General features: G+C 34.1%; 1 protein-coding gene across 1 annotated transcript in view; it reads right to left on the bottom strand.

Annotated features, from left to right (window-relative positions):
• LOC134528183 (nardilysin-like) overlaps nt 1-22,579 on the bottom strand; it is a 103,312-nt gene that overhangs the window by 3,891 nt on the left and 76,842 nt on the right. The window contains exons 13-19 of the mRNA XM_063361572.1: nt 19,198-19,348; nt 17,516-17,649; nt 16,411-16,645; nt 14,777-14,920; nt 9,443-9,579; nt 6,288-6,495; nt 3,223-3,324 (exon numbers count right to left, since the gene is read on the bottom strand). Of these exons, the coding sequence (XP_063217642.1) occupies nt 3,223-3,324; nt 6,288-6,495; nt 9,443-9,579; nt 14,777-14,920; nt 16,411-16,645; nt 17,516-17,649; nt 19,198-19,348 (1,111 nt within the window). The remainder of the gene's footprint in view (nt 1-3,222; nt 3,325-6,287; nt 6,496-9,442; nt 9,580-14,776; nt 14,921-16,410; nt 16,646-17,515; nt 17,650-19,197; nt 19,349-22,579) is intronic.

Below are 22,579 nucleotides of genomic sequence, written 5' to 3'. Positions count from 1 at the left end.
CCACAATTTTTACAAACCCTTGTAATATTAGAAGTTTAATTTACGATGGCCAATGTAAAATGTACTCACACAAACGTTCAAACAATGTGAACTGCCAACCAAACTATTAAATTTAGTTGCATGGTTGTGAAAAATAAAATATGGCTATTTGTAAACTAATCTTAACTCCTGTGACTTCTATCTGTGTCCAAATATGGCATTTTAAAACAGCTAAAAGAAAATTTTTCATACATAATCAACATTATTCCTGAAAAAATTCAAAATAACACTTTTGAAATGTTACTGTCTACTAGTAACATGCGGTTGATTGCTTTTTCCCTCACATCAGTTTTGAATAACAAAAAGGAGAGAAAATACAGATGAGGTACAGAATACATAGGTATGATAAGGGACAACATTAAACAGACAATAAGGGAGACCATAAACAAAAAAAAAAAAACAGAGACAAAACACATTCATGATGATATAGCATACGATAAATGTCACCGAGATAGAGAAATATTTTCTTACATGGATGTTGTGGGAACCAAATGTAACAATTTCCAGTTACAAAATAGACAAATTTTATCACAAGAACTTTAATGTTCCTTGGATTGGTTTCTAGTCATAATTCCTGGAATAGCCAAAACCAACTGTAGTTAGTCCTAATATGGCTAATATTTATCTAAATAACCTTTAGCTTGGATGCTTATTTGCAAAGCAAATTTTAAAGTATGAATTTCACTACACAAAACCAAACCAATGTTTAAATAAATGTCTTAGATAACTACCATTAAATCTTAAATATCACAGAAATCATATTATGACTGCAATAAATGGCATGGTGTCTTAAGTTAAAATAAAGACGTATAACTAGAGACAAGACTTTATGATTTTAATACACTGTCTTTATTCATAAAGATAGTGTATTATTACACCAACATGGAACTAAAATATTTCTTAGTTACTTCTTTCACGAAAATATTTTCATTTTGAAGGAGACATAATGCACTTTTAAAAAAAAATAATTTGTATTAAGCATGTCTAGAAATACTCAGAAAATATAAATAAATCAGCAAACTTTGGTGTTTGAAAAATGTGCCAACTACATTAATGTGAAAACGTACACGTACTAATAAGAAATGCAAGATCAAACAAAGTAAGATTTATTTTTTCCAATGCATTAAATTCATACATTTTGGTACAAACTTCATGCTAAATAAATTATATGCAATGAATTTGCTATGGAAAATTGTTACGTTTTTGTAATTAAGTTTTGTCAAATTGCTGATTCAGGGTGTCAACTGGATTGTGGTTAAAATATTTAATGACTTTTTCATAACATTCCACAGTAAAAATACTAAGCCAAAAGTGTTATTTACACCCCTAACAACCATAACAAATGAAATGTACCATGTATGCTATACTTTCATTCTTGGCATAAATGGAGTTGTCAGTAAGACATAGAACTAGGATGTTAGGTTTATTTTCTAGGCCACACAAAAGAATTAAAGAATTCAAATTGCTTCATTCATAATTTAGTGAGTTAGTAATTTATTATGCCTATCTCAGAAATGCTGCAAACTGTGTGACGAAGTAAAAATTTTAATCTCCCCACTAACATTTTCAAATATATAAATATAAACATTATATAAAACCACTATCACAGGAAATTGAAATTAAAATTATTTTATTTTATCAAAACATATAGTTTTTTAATTTAAAAATAAATAATTTACTAGTGTTGAAGGTAACAATTACATACATTGTGATTATAAAATTTATTTTTTTGTAATTTTATTATTTTAGTCTGCCATAAAATTAGAAATCACAAGATATGACCAATCAAGTCTCATGACAATTTTGTTAATGAATCTGCCAATTTAAACACACATTTTCTTAGACCATGAACGGAGCGGGTGTAAGGTTACATTCAATCAATTTTATACTTTACATTTCCATAGCGAAGACTCGAGAAAACAACAAAAAACTTATTCATAACGGCATTATAAGTTAAATTTTCTGTGTTTACTTAATGTTTACAGTACTAGTACATAGAGGTAGAGGCATATTTTCCTGGAAAATAAATTTTACAATATGATTTTGTAATGTAGAATATTAAATAATAATTCAACATAAACTTAGTTTTAAGACATGTGTTCAGCATTTCCATGATTTTGCTACACTGGTTATAGCCCAGACACAATCAACATGGTAATAATAAACACTTAATACCACTGGGCTTGTTTAAATGCTTATCACAATGTACAATTGTAGCTAGCCAATTTCAATTATAAAGAGTTATACTGTATGTATAATACTGTGTTGTGCTTGTGAAAAGCTGTTTATTGTGGCTAGGCTTTTAACAGTTACTTTACAACAACACATTTTGAACTCACCACCATTTTCTCTACTTCCAAACAATCGTATACAACACGACTTTTGGTATATAAAAATCGGCACAACACAGTGCTAAGGAAAACCGCCAAAACCCATTCACTGATTTCGTCAAGGCACATCTAAACGGCGATTGTGAAAACTTTATATAATATTTATTGTATCTAACATAGTTCTTATACATGTCATTGAAATTCTCGTACATTACCAATGGTTGTTACCACTTATTTTACATTGAATATCATACAAATATCACAATATCCTCATATACGTACAAGAAAGTCGCACATATTTGGGATCACAACGTTCAGAAAAAAACAACTTTTCGTCACCCAGCAGACACCCTGACTGATTTCATGATTTCAGTGGCATTTCAAAGCTGAATGGTGTATTATTATACACTGCAGTGGTGTATCAACATCCTTTGCCATGTTATTTGGGTTTTACCGCAATTCATCATATAATCTTGTCCCTATGTTTAACACATTGCTTGAAAACATATTTCTTTAAACAATTACTGAAAATACCTCAAAAATTTTCCTGATTAGAAAGAAAAAAAAGTGTACTTTATAACTTACTTTAAAAAAACACCTCTCACATAACTATGTTTGTAAATAGAAATACAGCAAAATAAAATAATTATAAAGCAAATTACATAGAAAATGTGCAGCACTTTTCACATGTTAAAAATTTAACCTAATTTTACGTATTTTATTCATTAATTTTATTTTTTTTGATTTTCTTGGCATTAACTTGTAAGTAAAAATAGTAAACAGGACTGCGCGAAAGAGGATAATAGGCCGTCACGCTACTAGGTCAGGTCCGACTGCAAAGCACATAGCATACCTGGACAGATAACTTGCGGAAGTTGGAGCTACTGCTGGAAGAAATGTGGTCTTTTAACCACTTCTGCAGCTCTTCAAGGCTGATAGTCTCCAGAGCTTTTACCTGGTGGGGCACAAACGAGATAAACCACACTTCTGTCATTATATACAAATTATGACAAAAAAAAAAACCATATACAGCGAAAGCTCTTTAATCTGGCATGTTCGTGACCACAGCCCTGCTGGATTAGCGTTTTTGCCAGATTATTGATTGTCAATATAGTTTTAATGAAATACCAAAGAAAATTAGTAGAGAGTAAAATATTGTTCAAAACAAGTTGTAAATCTGTTCTATAGAAAGAACAAATACTGATGAGCGTTGTACTTTTCAAAACAGCATTAAAAAATCTACCCATGAAATATGAAATGTTAACCCGCTCGCTAGCAGGCCTGCGCAAAGCTTTGACTAAGCAAATCACCCGAAGCTCTTTTTAATATTCAATTTGACTTCGCCAAGAAAATTTGCTGTTCATTTTATTTGAAGATTTGGTTGTAATGCGAGCTTTGCATCTGATGTGAAGCTTTGCATTTGTTGCAAAATTTAAAACACTGGAAGTTTAATATTTACTCATGAAAATATTTAGCTTTTTTTTGTGTTGTACTTGTTTTGCTTGAATAATGATGGTTACTTAAAATATCAAAAGAAGGTGCTCCATTTAAACCATTATATGCATAGCTATGTTATAATTTTATTGAATTATGTTAAATATAGGGCCCAACTGGTTATCACTTAATCAGTTAAGACATTACAAATGTTTGAAGATTATTATTTTTACTTCATTACTGTATTTTATAAAATAAGGGTATGCAACTTCGCGAAGAACAATTATTTGCAATTAAGATTCGATTCACAAATATTTTAAACATGTTTTGATATTTGCTTGAGATCAAAAAACAGGCCTACCCGCTAGAAAACAGTAAACAATGTGCTGAAATTAAAACAGACAGAAACTATAAACTAGAGTGAACTATAAACGCAAGCAGTGCAGTAATACAAACTAGTGGCCAAGGCCCACAGTTGAAACCTTACAGAAAAATTCTGACAGTGAGCTCTAGCTTGGTACTGTACACAATTACAGAAAGTGTAGAGCCACTAAATTACAAGACCTCTTGCTGTAGGGCCTACGTGGCTATACTCATGCTTCAATCAATGTTTTTAATAATATAGACCAGCATTTCAGCTTACAATTATTTTCAGAAATATTTCACTCGTTGCTTCTGTTGAACAGTGCTACACTGCATGAACAGTGATACACAAACTTTTTCATCTTTGGAAAGAAGAAAGTTGTACAAATTAAACCAAAATCTACACTAGTTAGTAAACTATTTGGTGCACTAACTCACTCATTACATACACATATTTATTTCAAGTGATCGGAAACACTTGGTTGTTTGCTAATAGCTGAACCAATGAAAATAAATGCTTTAGAGCTAGTGATATTGCTGATTATAACAATTGGCTGATATTTTCAGACAGCAGAGATTAGTACTAAAATCTTTAATCCACATTTTTTTATTTGGATCAGTCCAAATTTTAAACTTATGTGTAGGTAGAAAGCCCATAATATTGCATAAGAATTAAATAAATTTACATAAGTCATTTAGCAATCCTGATATCTGGCAACACTTTAGTCAAGACCCTTGATGGGGAAAAAAAAACAAAATAAACTGTAAATTAATCAACAAGTTTAAGTTTTAATTGGGTCAAAAATCAGACAGTCTTTAATAACTGGCTTGTGCCACAAATTTGGGATTATTGGCACCAATTTATTTTTGACATAAAATTTTAATTTCACATTTTAATTTTGACAGAGAATTTATAGCTTAATGTAAACTTAGTTATCTTATTGTTCTCTCCCATTAAATCTTTTTCCACTGGGTTCCTCAAGAGGTTCCCAGCGCTTGAACTGAGGGTTTGCAAAACAGACATCAAAACCCTGCTTAAATTCTTACCTTATTTAATATTCAAATTTTTTAGAAACCAAATTATTTTTCAACCAGTAATGCAAAAAAAATAACAAAATAACATTTTTATGAGTATGATTATTGACTGAAATTGATTGCAACAATCATGTGCCATAATTTCCAGCAAATAAACCAAAACAGTATAAAATACAAGGTCAACTTTTCATTGATGAAAATTGGGACATAAATTTGCACATTTACATTAAGACGTGAGGTTACTTGTTAAAGTTGATGCACAAGTAGAAAAAAATTTTTAAGCTAGTCAATTCATTCCACAAATAATTCTTCCCCATTTTACTTGGAGCCAATAGCATCCTAAATACAGCCAGATGTGCAGTCTCTGAGCAACAACACAAGTACTGTCGTGTTGAAGTAAGTGACAGTCATTTAATGAAGTAATTTTTCTATATATTTTTAGGTCATCTGCAAATAACAAACCAACAGAATAATTTAGTGCTTTGGTTATATCATCAATAAAAATGAACCGACATAGTACAAGTAGCAGTCAGCTTAAAGATCTCCAAATTTACATAGAATTATAATTTCGCATACAAGCCAATTTTAAAAAATATTTCCAATAATGACTGTATTAATTATATACTTAAATCATCCAACACATCTAGCACTCTGTAAACTTCTTAGCTATAGCTCTTCTTAACATTCGATTTGACTTTTGGAAAACTTTAAACACTGGAAGTTTAAACATATATATAAGTTTACTAAGTAAATTTTTTCTTCATATCCATCCTATGACCATTCCCCAAGATATTGTAAATTGGGTAGGTAATCTAATAATTATAAATAAAATTATATGTGTTGATTCTGGAAAATTTGTTAGTAAAACATGTGTCAATGCCATAGTTTGTATGTTTCAATGCCATAGTTCATATTTTTCATTTCTTGTAAAAATTATTTAATTTTTGACTCTTGACACCCAGATTTGGATTCGAGGCGTACATTTGAGGAACTGTTTGGGATTTTAATTCTGATTTAGATTTGAGGAAATTAGGATTCAAAACATCACCAATTGCAATTCAAACATGAAGTACGTATTTCACCCACCTCTCGGGACATTCTATCAAACAAATACGTGTTGTTGAGAATCTCTTGCCAATTCCTGCCGACTTCCTCCTTCAGATGCAGGTCTCTGCATTGCTTCAGGTTGATGAGAGAATGTCGCACTTCTTCCAGGTCGCTGCTCGACAAATCTCTGAGCATGTTAACGAATCTCTTCAGAAATGCCTCAATTCGCTCATCAACGTGATCAACACTGAGAAAACAAAAAATGGTGAAGAAAACGTGAAAAATAAACCCAGTATTCGTTACTCGACATGCACTGCATATCGCTTTACAGAATTAAGTCACATTAGATAAAAAAAGCACATGCTTTGTAGTTTTGTGCATTGTTTTCGAACAAATTTCAAGAAAACTTACTCAAGCCAACAGAAAACAAACGGTCACATTCTAACTTATTTTGCTCCTATATGAGTTTTTGCTCATTATTTTAAAAAAAATCTAAAATATTACATTTAATTATTTACAAAATGTTTTATCAACTTAACAAGTCCTTATTTAACAGCCTACTACAATGCATTAGTGGTAAATTATGGCAGATACACATTTAGCAAACAACAGAATCACGAATTACATTAACAGGTAAAATAATTTTCTAATAATAGAAAACTTTATAAGTTTATGCTTTTTTTAAATCTTATTAGAACTGAAATATGTCTCTCTTGTACTATTAAACACATTATTATATCATAACACAGAAATTTTGTTAGCGCCTACAAACTTCAGAATGTTATGCCCACCCCATGTTACTTATGTAAACAATGCAGTCCATGAATTTTTTTATCACTGTAATTAAATTTTTTGTTGTTAAATCTCAAAATGTTACTCAAAATGTCTGTTTAAATTTACTTCAATGTATTAACAAATATCAGCACTTTAAACTGATTTTAACGGGAGTAATATCTTTAAAATGGTAGTCAACATGCACACTTACCTGATTGTAAAATGAATTATTTTGATGAACATACACACTTATGGAAAAAAGTATTCAACTAGCATTGTTTTGATTAGCGCTCTGTTTTCTTGGAATGAATTACGCGACTTCTTCGAGGTGAGGGTGTATACAGTTTTGAATTAACAGATTGTGTATAGCCTAAGTTCTAAACTCTTCATTTTTTAGTACATCAGTCGTAAGTCAATAAAAATTAGGTTTTCACAAAATTATCAAAAACACAGGTTTTTCTGATTTTGGGAAAACCAAATTTTAATTTATTTATGAACTATATACTAAAATTAAAGAGATTACAACAAAGGCTGCATGCAAAAAAAAATTATTAGGACTTGTTATTAAGTTGAGACAAACTTTTAAATATGGTTACACTATGAATACATTTAAAACCACGAGCAAAAAGAAGAAATCATAGATGAAAAATACAGTAATTTAGGATAGGTACTATCCCCTTAAACACCACATATAGCTATTGACCTGTACTGTACCTAGAACACAGAGTGAAGTGATGGTGGTGACCATTTTACTGATAGTGCTAGTAACAATAACAGTTATATTTGGCAGGATACAACACATATGATGAACATTGTAAGTAGGGACAATATTATACTGTGAACTGCTATAAAAACGAAACAATACCACAAAGCATGTCAATAAAAAATACTGTACATATAACACCAAAATGCAAGTTACTACATCATTTTACACCAAAATGTCACTAAACACAAGAAATAAATCACCAATTCAACAAAAATGACTAATTACAAATATTTTGCATTTCAGTATGATTGATAAATTCATTGATTGTAATTTATATAGCACAAATTTTGTACCAAAACGTACAAACTAAACGGATTTTAAAAAATTAATATGTATTATATTGTTTCATCTTGCATTTATTAATAAGAACAGGTTTTTACATTTATGACAGTGGCAAATTTTTAAAACACACAAAAAATTGTATATTTATTTTTATTTTTGTGAGTAGTTCTGTTGTAAGATCTCTCCTAAATCAAAACTCTTGAGAAGTTGACCAATCATATTTTTTCAGCTGAGATCAACCCCTTTTATTTTCATGGGAAGAGAAGAAAAAAAATAATTGGGATACTGAACTAAGTTGGTGAGTATTCTAGTCAAAGAAGCTTTAACAGTATCAGAGAACAAAAGGGAGAAAGATAAAAAGGAAGCCAGAAGGAAGTGAGAATTACAAGAGAATGGAGAAATGAAGGTTTTAAAGAGACGGCTTAGGCTCTCGTGCACAGTGTAAGAAAAACTTTGCAAGTTAATCAAAGGAAATAATACTTTTCTTTGCCTTGTCATTAGCTCATAACTGTACTAGTAGTCCTTAATGTCACAGAACTTATTTTAGGTAAATAATGGTAAGCAATTTTGGGAAAACATGAGACCCTGTTACAATCCCTAGAATTTAAGTGTCAAGCCCCTATAGTGTGACAGATTACTGTATACAGTTACTGTAATAGGTAATTTCTGAAATGTGCAGGCAAAAATATTTCAGTACTGTATTATGTATAACATGTGAAATGACTGATTTCACTGTTGTAAAAACTATGTATATGTACTGTGATAAAAAAAAAAACCTAATGTAGGCCCTTGCAAACTACACAATCTGATATGCACAATCATAAATACTGTATTTCATGCATAAAAATTTAATATTAGCCATAAATACAAAATATATAAATAAATAATACCCTTCAATTAAAGACTAGTTGTTTTAAATGTATGAAGTACTTATTTTGTAGTTAAATAAAAAATATATTAGTTGTGTTATTTGCCACTGTTCTTTACAAATCCCAGCTCAAAAACATAAGAGTTAATTTACTATAGTATTGTCTGGCAACAAAATACAGCTGCTAGTTTCAAATGTGACAAGAATCTGTAAAATAAAACTAAGAAATAGGCCTAATAAACAAATTTTAAATTTGAAGACTCCTTTTTCTAGAAATTTTTATTATTAGAAAATTCTAAAGTAAATTAAAAATAATTGCAATAGCTACAGTGAAACCGCACTAAGAAAATCACACTTAAGAATGTTTCCTGCATAATAAGTTGTTTGGCACGTGACCTATAAATACATACAATTTTACCCTTAAATTAATTTTTCCCAGTTAATATGTCTAGTTTTTAATTACCTTAAGAAACTTCTAAACAGGTATTTACTATTTACGATTACCTGTGTTTATCAGCTTGCGAGTTAACGGCAACTGTAAATCCCAGTATCCCATAAGTGTCTCTGACTTCGCAACAAACATCGTATCCAAGCTGCTCTTTAGTGCGCAGTGTGTTGAAAACTGGCTCCTCCATTAATTTCTGAAAACAAAAATGAAAGTATTACATTGCAAATTGAAAACCACTACACAAACATTCTACCACTTGTAATCAAAAAACATACACTAAAATCAATGAATGTTGTTACGAGAACTGTAGCGACAATGCTGGCCAGCCAGTCCGCGCGCCCGCCTGCATTACTGCTTCTCGCCTAATCCAATCAGCAGAGGCACCTAACTACCCCCCTTTCCCTTCGCCCGTGCTTTCCCATTGAGACCAGATAATCCTCTGCAGCTCTCCAGGGTTCAGCACGTTCCCAGAGCCCTGTCTGTGTTAAGTAAAGTAACTAGGATGCCATTAATCGCGGAGATTCGAGTGTCAAGTCGGGGATTCTGTTGATGCAACACTTCGACAGGCTATGAGATATTTCCATGTGGGGACTTGAGAGGTATTTAATACAGAGACAGGTCTGCGGCGAGTAGTGTTAAGAGTGACAGAGGTTGGTGGAGACACCAGCGGATCCTCAGAATGACCTGGGAGGGCAGTGAAGTGACCCCTTGACGAGTAAAAGTGTATACTTGAGACGGGTTTCGTGTGCAAAGATTGGTGCATTGAGGACACTGTGCTGTGTGTGCAGCGGACGAGTGAGTAGCGCGAGGAAGTGTGTTGAGACAGAGGTGCGCGGTTATACGAGCAGTAAGCAGAGCCACTGTTGAGCCGAGCTCCGGTGGATAGACTGTGGACGTAATGAGAGTGATTAATTTGTGGAAAGCCATTTTAAGTGTTGTTATTTAGGTATTAAAAACTAGTTGACCATGTAGCATTGCAGTATACATGCCTTTTCTATTAATAATATTGTTACTAAAGATGGGTTAGGTTGCCATTATATTTTATTCTGAATTTATAATTATTTAATAATCATGTTTCTTCTGTCATCCTTTTAACTGTATTTTTCTACTTATATTTACTTAATGTTATGTGTAATGAGTTTTTTCTATTATTTATTTAAATTTGAATATTGTATTATAATTATATATATTACGTTTTATTAGATTGCAGATGTTACATAAGGTTCTAGAACAAGGGACCGTGTCTGGGGTGAGGTATAGAAAGAGAGAGGCATAAGAGGCCTGTAAGTGCAAGTGAGAAACAGTGATTCCCCAGTAAGAGAGAGACAAAAGCAGTGATTCCCCACTGGTCGTGGGAAATGTGTGATAACTGCTGTCTCACGGTGTGGGAGAGAGAAGGAGAATGTAAAGTCCCTAGCTCTATGGTTAGAAAACTGTTTTCAGTGTGTGTTCTGTACTCCTATTGGCTTGTATCTGTAAGTGTGAATGAAGCGTGCGTGTGATTGGTCGGTGAGGTCATGTGACGTCTACTCCCTGCGTGGAGGAGACATGTCATGAGTTCATCAGTAGTCGTCGGGCGATCGCTGCCAGGCGAGGCTGCGTTTCGGTGGTTCGCGGTTTTTCGCTAGGTGCGGTCGTGTTCTAGACCGCACATATTTCGGATATTTCCTGCAAAAGGTTGTTGAAAGACTTAATCAACGTTATTTTTGTTTATTAATTTTTATCGCCCGGGCTGCGAGCATTCTCGACAGGCGAACGTACGAATGAAACGAGTGAATGAAACAGTGAAAGTGTTTGGATTCGTCGGTGCATTCAAGTTTGAAGGAATAAAACAAAAACTACAATCGACGCTTTAAATCTGTTTATATTGTATGTAACGAACCGTTACAACCCGGCGAACTTTGCTCCGCCTTAGAGGCAATAAATGAGCGTATTTGGATTTTAATAAATTCAATTTTTTATTAAGATAATAAATATAAATAAAAAAACAAGTATTTTTATGATTCTTTATTGGCCATGTCTTTTGGTGCATGGGTTGCACTCTTCATTGAAGCACCTCGTGATAGACGACATTTTTTGTTTTATTATCAGGCACAAGAACAAATACCGCAGACGGTCTTCCGACCGTGAACATGCCACATATAATTGACCATGGTAAAAACATGGATTTTCTAGATTCAGACCACAAACTTTCAAGGATTGGCCTTGTGATTTGTTAATGGTCATGGCGAATGCAAGACGGATTGGAAATTGAAGTCGTTTAAACTCAAACGGCATATCGGTTGGGATCATCGGAATCCTCGGAATGAGAACTTCCTCACCTTCGAATTTTCCTTTGAGTATCGTCGCGTAAATCACATTGTTCATCAATTTTCTTACCACCAAACGCGTTCCGTTGCACAGTTTTGGTTGGTTTATGTTTCGAAGCATGATTACTAAGGAGCCAACCTTTAGTCGTAAATTGTGCGGTGGTAAGCCAGGCACATCCAAGGAGTTTAAAAATTAAATTGGATAGTTGGTGGCTTCATCTTCATTTGTTACACAGTCAATAGATTTGAATGAATGCAGTGTACCAATGATCTCATTCTGAAATATGTAGTTTAAGTCATCTACATCTTTATTCTAAGCCACCAAAATTGCTCGCTCACTCAACCATTCATTATTTTTGTGTTTAGTAATGATGTTTGGGAATACTTTGTGACAAAGTTACAGAAATTCGGAGGAAATGAAATCAATCCGCTCGATTCATCGATATGTACTCGACCATTACCGATAGTCAGCAATTGCTCAGAGAAATCTTCAGCAGATGTATCGTTCAGCAATGCAACTCTCATGTTTTTTGTCAGCTGAAGTTTCTTCACATAGCGCTATAGATTCAATGATTTAAAGCAAGCGTTTATTTCGTCGGCAGCAGTTGATCTTTGAATTACTGGCATTGTTTGACAGAAATCGCCAGACAGTAAAATCATTGCGCCTCCAAAACATCTCGAGTCATTGCGTAGATCTTTCAATGTTCGGTTAAGTGCTTCCAATGCACGTTTATGCGCCATTTTGCATTCGTCCCAGATGATGATTTTCGATGCTGATAAAACTTTGGCCATTGCGGAGTGTTTTGCAATATTACATGTTGGTTCTTCAATAGTATGAAGATTTAACGGCAATTTTAATGCTGAATGAGCCGTACGGCATCCTTCTAACAAGGTGGCTGCTATTCCAGAAGAAGCAACTGTAACCACAATGTTGGATCTCGCACAAACAGTGGCTAAAACTACTGACATGAGGAATGTCTTACCAGTTCCACCAGGGGCATCCAGGAAATATAAACCACCATTTCCATCATCAATTACCTTCATTAATGTATTATAAACTTCCTTTTGTTGGGGATTCAACAGTGGTACATTCGTTTGAACTACTAAATCTAATTCCTGAAGATCATATTCACGTTCCCGTTCCAATTCTCGATTAAATGCGTCATTCATTTCACTTAATTGCCTACCTAACAAGATTTTGTGCTACAATAAACCCTCTTTCATCGCATAATTGTTGCACTCGCGTAATCGTCGCGCCCATATTTTTGGTCGTCAAAATTTTGTTAAAAAAAACTCTCGCTTAAATGTAGCATGATGTTTTTGGTCCCGCTATTAGATTCCAAGCGCTTTGTGTGGGTATTTTTTCAGTATAAAACAATGTATTTTAAAATAGAAATCTAATATTTATTCGGACATTACCTCTTACTTATTTAATTAACGGAAATACGTACAGTGGAACCTCATTATTATGAGTACGGGATACTACGAGACCTTCGTTGTTAAGACAGTTTTGTAATGCACCATCAGTTTGACTACGTAAATCATAGTAAATTAAACCGGTTATTACTAGTGCCTCCTTGTTGGCCCTGTCGTAAGTAGGAGTGATTTGAATGGCATCTTCAAAAAAGGAAAAACACCGTCAGTTCAAAAAATAATGTTCACGCAGTAAATACAGACAGCTATGTGACTACGCAGGCGCTAGACGGACTGGGTGGAAGGACTGGTGACAAACAACATGCTCTCACTCTCTTTCCCTCCCACTCTCTTTCTCTTGACGGTGCCAGTTGCTTCCCATCCTAAGTCGCGGAGGGGTAAATCTAAAAATAGACCAGCTAACACCCTTCCTTTACTCCCCCCCCCCTTTTTTTTTTTCACCGCTTCACATTTCACATACCTTCCCTCCGTGATCTTTGTATCAAGCCATTTAATTCGCGATTAAATCAAAAACCGTTCTAGATACAAAAAATTCCATAGACACACTTTCTATTCGTAATTTAATTTGCTACAACTTTTATTCGACACGTTTTTTCACTATAGTGCACATGGTGTGATATTAAGACTGTTTGAACAGTCCAGAATCTAACTTGACTTTAATTTTTTAAATTCGGTTACTACGAGTACTCGTTACGAGAAGTTTTGCCGCCGTTGTCAGCTCTCGTAGTAATGAGGTTCCACTTAAGTTGTCTGATGTGTAAATTTTCTTTTAAAAACGTTTTTAAACTTTATAACCTTCATCTTTTCGTCTGCGTCGCCGCGGTGTAACGCTTACAAAAATGTAGCCAGCGCTCGTTGTAAACATTAATGTTTGGTTATGTTGCTTCCTGTATAGAGTGCGCACACGTAGCCAAATACCGATGTCTCGCCGAGTTCATGCAACGCACGCTCTCTGTTTGGTTATGTTGCTTCTCGTATAGAGCGCGCACAAGTAGCTGAATATAGATATCTCGCCGAGTGCATAAAACGGGCACTCTCTGTCGAGTGCCGAGTTAACTACATCTGATGGCCCGCTCTCTTTCGTGGAGTGTGTACTTACTGTGGCGATAGTTAAGCGTTCGTTCGGCTTGCATTTGGATGACAGATTTTGTTTTTCTGTTTAAAGTTAAAAGGTTTTTTGTTGCAAGACTTATTAATTTCAATAGTTTGGCGTGCTCTTTTATACTTCACGTTTTAAATAAACGTACTTTCCATGAATTGGTTTAGTTTTTATGAATAACTTTATCTAACTAAAAAAATTTTTTCCGCATAATCGTTGCACCGCTACTTTTCAAGCTTGATTTTAGAAAAAAGTGCGACGATTATGTGAGAAAACACAGTACCACAGAAAAGTATAGACGATAAACTATCTTTACAAAATCACTCCTCATACGTGATAATAAGCGCAAAATAACTTTCCAAGTAAATAGTGTGCACATTATTAGTTGCAGGTTGGTTCTAATGACAGAAAATAAAGACACATTGCTAGAATTGGACACTGGGAAACATTCAATCAGGTTATAACTGCAACACTATTTACACTTGATGCCATGTGGAGAGGCTAACTAACAAGGAAAACACACATATCTAGGTAAACAAAGCACCCACCACGATAAGCTCCAAGATGCACGAGCTCTTAATAGTACCCGGCCCACTCTGGTAGTAGTTGATTATGAAACTGTTTGGGTCTTGGTGGTTGAAGGAGCTAATACGGCAAAAATGTTCTCCCTCCGGGATTTTCAGCACCTTTATCTGTAACATACTACTAACATGTTATTCCTTCTACATGGACATTAAATACTCCAAATAAGTACGTTCTGGTAAAATACATACTAACTCTTTAGGCATCTCAGATCATACTAGCAATTCATATAAACACTGGAATAAAAACATATAAAAGCTGCAATCTATAAATATTCTAAACATTCTTAAAATTTTTTTTTTTGTGATAACACATTTTAATACATAAAGTAGCACAAATAACTTGCACCGGGGTAAGTTGTATGGAAGGGGAAGTAAGGGATGGGAATACATTTTAGAGGGCACAGCAAAGAAGGTTGGAAAGGCTCTTTGTGCATGGCTTCGTTAGAGACAAGATCGTATGGTGAATTGCGATAAAACCGAAAGAACACAAAAAAGCATGTTAATACACCATATAACACTGAAATGCCAATTATAACATGGAATTAAGCAGCATTTAACCAAAATGTAATTCAAATCACAAAAAAAAAAATCTTTAGATGTTTTAAATTCAAGGAATTTCATTAGTTCGGAAAACATTTGTACCAAAGTTCATAAACCAGAAAAATGATTAGTTCCTTTGATGGTGCATCTCTTGTTGAATCACTTTGAAACTGCAAATAATTACTGATTTATTTTTATTGTTCTAAATGTATTTATTTTAGACAAATCTATAAATTTATTACATAAAATAAAATTTACGTAAAATAAATTTTTTCAATTTAATTAGCACATACATTCTAATAAAAAAAAACCTTCATGCTGAATACATTACATTCATTAAATTTGATATATTAAATATTATGTTTTTTTGTGATTCAAGTTAAGATTTTATAAAAAAAAATGCTAATTAATTCTATGATAGTAGTTGCATTTGGGTGCTTTATGGCATGTTAATTTACATTTTGGTGTTATTTTGGTTTTATCGCAATTCACAATACAATCGTGTCCCTAAAATAAGTACTACAAAAAAGAATTTTAAAAATAAAACAATAACACACAAAACTTCCATTCTAAAAATTAAATTGGACTAAAATTAAAACCATAAAATCTTGTCTCTAGGCATTGTTTTTTGAGTGCTATAATCGTTTGGAATAAGCGACAATGTGGTGCTTAATGAGTGATAGAGCCAAGCGATAAGCTTAGAAAAAAAGCCAAGGTTTTTAGAACAATTAATATGTAACCAAGTCATGCGAAGTCGGCAGCACTTAGTTCTGTAGGCTTCTCCTTACTAAATGACTGCTGGTCTTTTTGAGGAACACATTTCCATAGAGCTATAAACACCAACTCGCAAGTTGTTTGACAAATTTGGATGTAGACAAGAAGATTATCATCAAACAGGATATGTAGTAGTTGTATGACAAAATAACAAAAAAATAAAATAAATTTAACGTTGCTAGCAATTCTGAGGATACAAATTAAGGTAAATGCTGAACTACTTTTGTCTTACCCCAAAAAATGCTGACGAGCTTCAAAAGAAAACATTACAAACGAAAACTAACTTGAGGCAGCGTGCTTGGCAGAGGTGGCCCACATTTCAAAGTCTTGACCACGGCATCACAGGCACTCAGGGCTTCCTCTTTCGTCACGTTGCCTTGAATGAGACACTGGACGTACAGATGCTGCAGGATCTGCCGAGATAAGTCTTTCAGCATGTCCACATCTATCTTCTCGTATGCAGCATGCTTGTCCACGTACGTCCAATGCTTCTGAAGAAGAATGGCCAATCGCAAGTCCCTACGGCGTTAGCAAGAAAAGTGGATGAAAATCATTAATTAGATTGTATCTCATTAATAATACACAAAAAACTTTCTACATTGGCCATATTTTTATGGCTTGTTTACAAAAAAAATATTATAAAAATTAATAAAAAATAATATGTTAGTACATTGGCATCAACATTGTACCTAATAAGTGTTTAAAATTAGGATTAAGATTTCGTGGTGGATTATAAAAAATAATAAAAAAATGGAAAAACACTAAAATGTTCATTGATACATAGTGGAACATCAAAAGGAAAATTTATACGAAGTATGAAACAACAAAACTGGAAAAAAAAATATATATATATATATATCTGAATCACAAAAACTGTGTAAATGAATTTATAAAATTCAATGAATTTTACAATCATTGTTTTATTACTGAATTTACTCCGTTCTAAGATGAACCTTGTGACTTTTGGAGGATGTGCCATACAATTGATAACATCCTAGTATTACTAAGCAGGACGTTACAAATAAAGTCGTGGCTAGTCATATTTCAACTAAAATGCCTTAACACACAATTGGTTATTGATTTATTTCTATATGGTAATAATAAGAGCATAAACTATTTCAATTAATAAAAACTGCTTCTATTACACTCAAATTAGACTACATATTTTAATGCACCAGTATTAACAAAACTAAAAAAATCAAAAATGAACCAAAACAGAAACCATAAAAGGTAGTGTGTAATAAATTTACATAAATGATACTTGTTAAACTGTTTACATACTTAAATTTTGTTTGTGAATGTTATGTAAGTTATGAACATAAATAATATTATTTGTGTGATGTTATTAAATTTAATTTAAATTACAGAGAGAACTATTAAACAATTTACCTGACAAGGCGCTTTGGCTTCATGAAGCTGTTGTAGTAGCTCCTTTTTTCATGTTCCTTTAGCGCATCAAACATCTCCTGGGTCAAGTTCTCTTCAAACCTACTCATGTGCTCCACAATGGTCTTCAACAACAACTACAAATGAAAAAATACAATATCTATTACTACAACAACAGGCTCTGAAAGCCTCTTAAAAGAGTAAAAGACATTAAATCAATCCAAGTTCTTAACTAGATATAAGAACACTACTATTTTGAAGAACAAAACTTTCAACTCCACAAAGCAAGTCCTTCAATCAGGTAACTTAGGAGTGGTTATAGAAAAACATAATGTACTTATTAAAAAAATTAAAGGATTGTGGTAATGTTACAGTACGAAGAAAAATTTCAGTTTCTGGGCTTTAGCCACACCTGTATGTTGCTTATGGACGTTTCAGCACACATTTCTGTTGCTGCCTTCTGTTATTTGCTGCTCAGACTCATGGCTAGTTACTGAAGTATGGCAGGGTGTTACAAATTTTGTGTTTTATGGAAACAAAGAACTGTTTGAAGTTTGCGCAAAAGTTAGAAGTGATAGTTTCATTAAAAAAAAATGTTCATGTTCGGATAAACAGCATGGAGGCTCGATTTTCCCCCACACATCTACAAAGGGAGATAAACATAACATGATTGGGGCTACTAAGCGAGATGATCCTTTGGTGGTTAGCCACTACCTTCCTCAGTACGGAGGTGAACAAACAACACATCACTAGGGGCATATATTTTTCGCAAAAATATTTAGAGACTAGCTGAGAGACACTGTAGCATCGTTTGTGTTTCGTGATTGGTTGAGCTTCTTTCAGGTGCATGTTTATGCGGTTACACAAATTACAATAGTTCAGTGAGGAAGTAAATACGTCCTGAATGGCCTGGTCAAATAAGGCAATTGCTTCTCTGGCAGATGATCACCAAATACAAAGGAGGAAACTGCTAACTCGGGCATACCTTATTGCAGTCCAATGAGTTTTCAGATTTTTTTTTTTACAAAATATACATGGCCCTAGAGATTAACCAATGCTGGGAACAGAACATAAATTTTCCACAGGTTTAAAATCCCCATCACCAAGAATCAAACTCAGGACCTTTGGATCACCAACCACTAAGCCAACAGCTCGAACTATTCAAATCATAATATGAATTCATTATCTCTTTCTCTAAAAATAAAATAAAAATATGTGTGTGCACGGAGTCTACGCATGACAGAAGTGAAAGTTCTTGTTTATTATATGTATTACATATTAGGTATAGGAAACATAACTCTCTTTGGCTGAAGTCACAAATCAAAAATAATACCTATATGCAATACTGCCTGTGCTAAATTAAGCTATTACACAAGAATGCAAGTGTGAAAGTGTGAAAGTATGCAAGAGTGCAAGTGTGCAAGAGTGCAAGAGTGCAAGTATGCAAGAGTGCAAGTGTTCAAGTATGCTGTGTCATTTCTACATCTCCGCTGCCGTCTCCTCCTATACCGGTTCCTTCACCACGCACCTAACTATACCCCTCATGCGATCAGAATTTTCATAACACTCGGAAATTTTAGACCCCTCAACGGGGAAAAGAAAAAAAAAAAAACAACCACCCATACTGTGAAGAAGGGGAACTATGGGAGCTTGCGAGATGGCCATTTTCAGAACAGAGACAGTACCTGCAGCTTATCGTTGAAGCCGTTCACCATGACGATGATGCCGGTGTCCCCCACCCTGATGGAGTACTGAAGGTGAGCTGCGATGGCTGGGTAGCAAGCCTCCGCCACCTGCTGATTCAGCAGGCTGCAGTACAGGTCGAACATCACCCAGCTGAAAAACAAGCACGCAAGTGCCAGTCAGCGTGCTGCCAAACATCCCCCGCAACCTACGTAGGTGCGGTGGAACGTATTCAGTCCGGCACGTTCCGGACCACGGCCATGTCAGGTAATCGAACATCAACACAGTTTCAACAGGACTACCAAAAATAAATTAACACACAAGAGGACAGTGATATTTAAAAAAAAGGTTGTAATAACCTGCTCTACAGAAATATAAAATACAGATATGACGAGGTATACAGTAATTAAGTAAGAATTACCGGCAACACCAGTGTCGTATTGCTTGAATTGTTTGCGTGCGCCAGTATCCTGTGACATGGTACACAAACACTTCCTTTGTTATCTTACAAGCAGCTACAAAACTGTGGAACAGGGTGGCCACTCTACACTGAATACTAAATTCCTGGTTATTTCCAGGTTGTATAGGCTCATTTAAAAATTCCAGGTTTAGCCTTCCAATATTTAAAAACAAGTCCTGCTAAAAAAAAAAAATTGGACAATTTTATTCATTTATGTCATGCATGTATTACATTCAAAATAACCGTAAGAATTTCTCTTTTGTTTTTAATCTGTTAGGAACTATTCTTGTCACAATGCAGTATACTTATATGAGTTATTCCAAGAAGACAATAGGAATATAACAAGCAACTTAATTTCTTTTGTCAAAAATTAATAAATTTAAGAGTTAAAATTGTTAAGTATATTTTGGGACATAGCTACTTTTTGATCTGAGGAGCTAAATTTTCTGCAAAATGTTTTTAAAAGTTAGTTTTAAAGCATCCAAATATTTTTCACAGTTTTCTTAATGTTACAATTCTTATCACAAAAATTTAAAATATTTCAGTCATTTACTTTGAATAAAATATTCAATGTACACACAATATATATTGTTTACAAACATGTTTTGCTAGTAAATTACAAGTTCACAAAACTACTACTTCATTAAGACACCTTTTATGGTGTATATGGTGTATATATATATATATATATATATATATATATATATATATATATATATATATATATATATATATGTATGTATATATGTGTATATATATATACACACACACACATATGGGTTTATAAATATGTTATGTACATTAAGTTCTTAAAATGTTCCAAATGAAGTTTCCAAAATATTTCCAGAATAAATAGGTATACTCTAAAATGTACCTACCTACGCCTGTAGGCTAGAAAACAGTTGTACAATGGCAGGATGCTGTCACTCACAATGCTAGACAGCTTTGCTTTAAACCCACTTCAACCTTCATGACAAGTCCGTCGCCCTACAGGCCACCTCTAAAGAAAATATGTCAAAAGACAGTTTATTTTTACTGGTTAGTTTACATGTACGTTTTCTGCTTGCCGTAGTTAAATACACTAGAACCCCGATGTCACGAACCCCGGATTTAACGAAGCAGTGATTTTATGAATACATTCTCGGGAACCGTTAAAAAAATTGGACATTTTGACCAAAATGTGAAAATCAGAAAAAAAAGAAAAGAAAAACGAAATGAAAGATCATTAAAATCTGTTAATTTTAACACACAGCATATTTTTGTGTCGGCTTTAATACTTCCAATAATGTTCATGTAAGAATAACAAAAAAATAATGGGACATTTCCTTTAAAAATATGGCAGCGGTAGGTTCTGCAACGCGAGTGGGCGCACACTATGCTCGCCCGGCTGGCTGGCGGCAGCGGCTTTATGACGCATAAGCTCACCCCTCCCTCCCCTCGTTAACATTCTTCAAGGCTAGCTCATACCTCCCAGACACACAAACCATCTAGTGTCCTCCCTTATAACACCCCAACTTCGCTTCCTTTGAAAAACCTTCAATGAGAAAATGCTCATTTCACCCTCGCTTCTCCCGTAAAATTGGGCTATTATGAATGGGGTACTAAAGCGATGAGGGAGGGGTCAAAATATGTCACTTTTCACACCAAGTTCAAATTCAGTCATCTCTGGCAAGGAATTTACAAGCTTTCAAACATAAATATTTATGTATTTTAATAGCAAGGGTCCTATGAAAAGGAATAAACCGAATAAAATCAAGCTGCTGTCACCAAACAAAGCATAAAACGGCCCAATGCGTGGTCGCTTCGTTATTGCTCGCGCGAGAGGCGAGACGTGGAATGTTAGAAGAAAGATAAATGCGGGGGACAGACGGCAGCCAGTGTGTTTCCTGTGTGGGGAATAAGTGGCGTAGCCTTTTTTTTTTATGCTGGGTGAAGCGACCTTTTTCTATCAACCCACGGGAAAAGATAATTGCTTGAGCTGTCAAAATAAACATCCCTGCGGCAGTTAAAACAAGTCAAGGCGGGCGTGCATCCAGTCGATCGCTGTGTATTGTCGACCGATAGTTATCAAAATCAAGAGAAATCCAGCAGGTAGCTTTGCCTTAACTGCGTACCACACTAGACACTTGCAAAAAGCTAAACGTAAACACGTTGCCACAAAAACCTTTCTCTGCACCCTGCCGGCAAAGGGACGTGGAATGGGGGTTGTTAAGCGTTGACAGTGGTCGACAGGAAGTGGTATCTATTTTTAGATATGCGCTGCCTACGGCAGTACAGCACTCTGCAAGAGAAACGCAGTAACACGCTACTCACCACAAGAAACTTATTTTCTGTCGGATTTTCTTCGGATTTTCAGCAATTTTTTCACGGTTCCTCGAAATCGGGTTGTAATAGAGAGGTGGTCGCAATAAATGGGGTCGCAACAAAAAGGTTTTACTGTATGTATTTACTTGTTTCATGCCACGTATCAGTAACAAGATATGTATATAATATACGTATATATGTATGTGTATATGTATGTGTGTGTCTATATATATATATACATATATATAAAAGATTTTCTACAAAACCCCAAAACCACAGGACTGTTATCCTATGGCCAAAATGTGAACCATGAAGTAGAAACAATATATAAATTGATAGTCACCATTAATCTACCATTATGTTCACATACAGTAATCTGACAGTCAAAATGCTATCACTCTAAAATTAAATAACCTCTCTTATCTCATAATCATTGCATGCACATAATCGTCGCACCAATATTTTAGGGTGTTAAAATTTGGGGGGAAAAAAACCTATTGCGTAAATGACGCATTATGTTTTTGGTCCTGCTATTAGATTCCGAGCGCTTTGTGTAGGAATAACAATGTATTTTAAATTATAAATCTAACATTTATTCGGACATTACCACTTAGCTATTT

The sequence above is a fragment of the Bacillus rossius genome, chromosome 1, assembly GCF_032445375.1.
Source record: "Bacillus rossius redtenbacheri isolate Brsri chromosome 1, Brsri_v3, whole genome shotgun sequence".
NCBI lineage: Eukaryota > Metazoa > Arthropoda > Insecta > Phasmatodea > Bacillidae > Bacillus > Bacillus rossius.
Note: the sequence above shows the minus strand (reverse complement) of the source record. Positions and strands in the feature narration are given on the sequence as shown.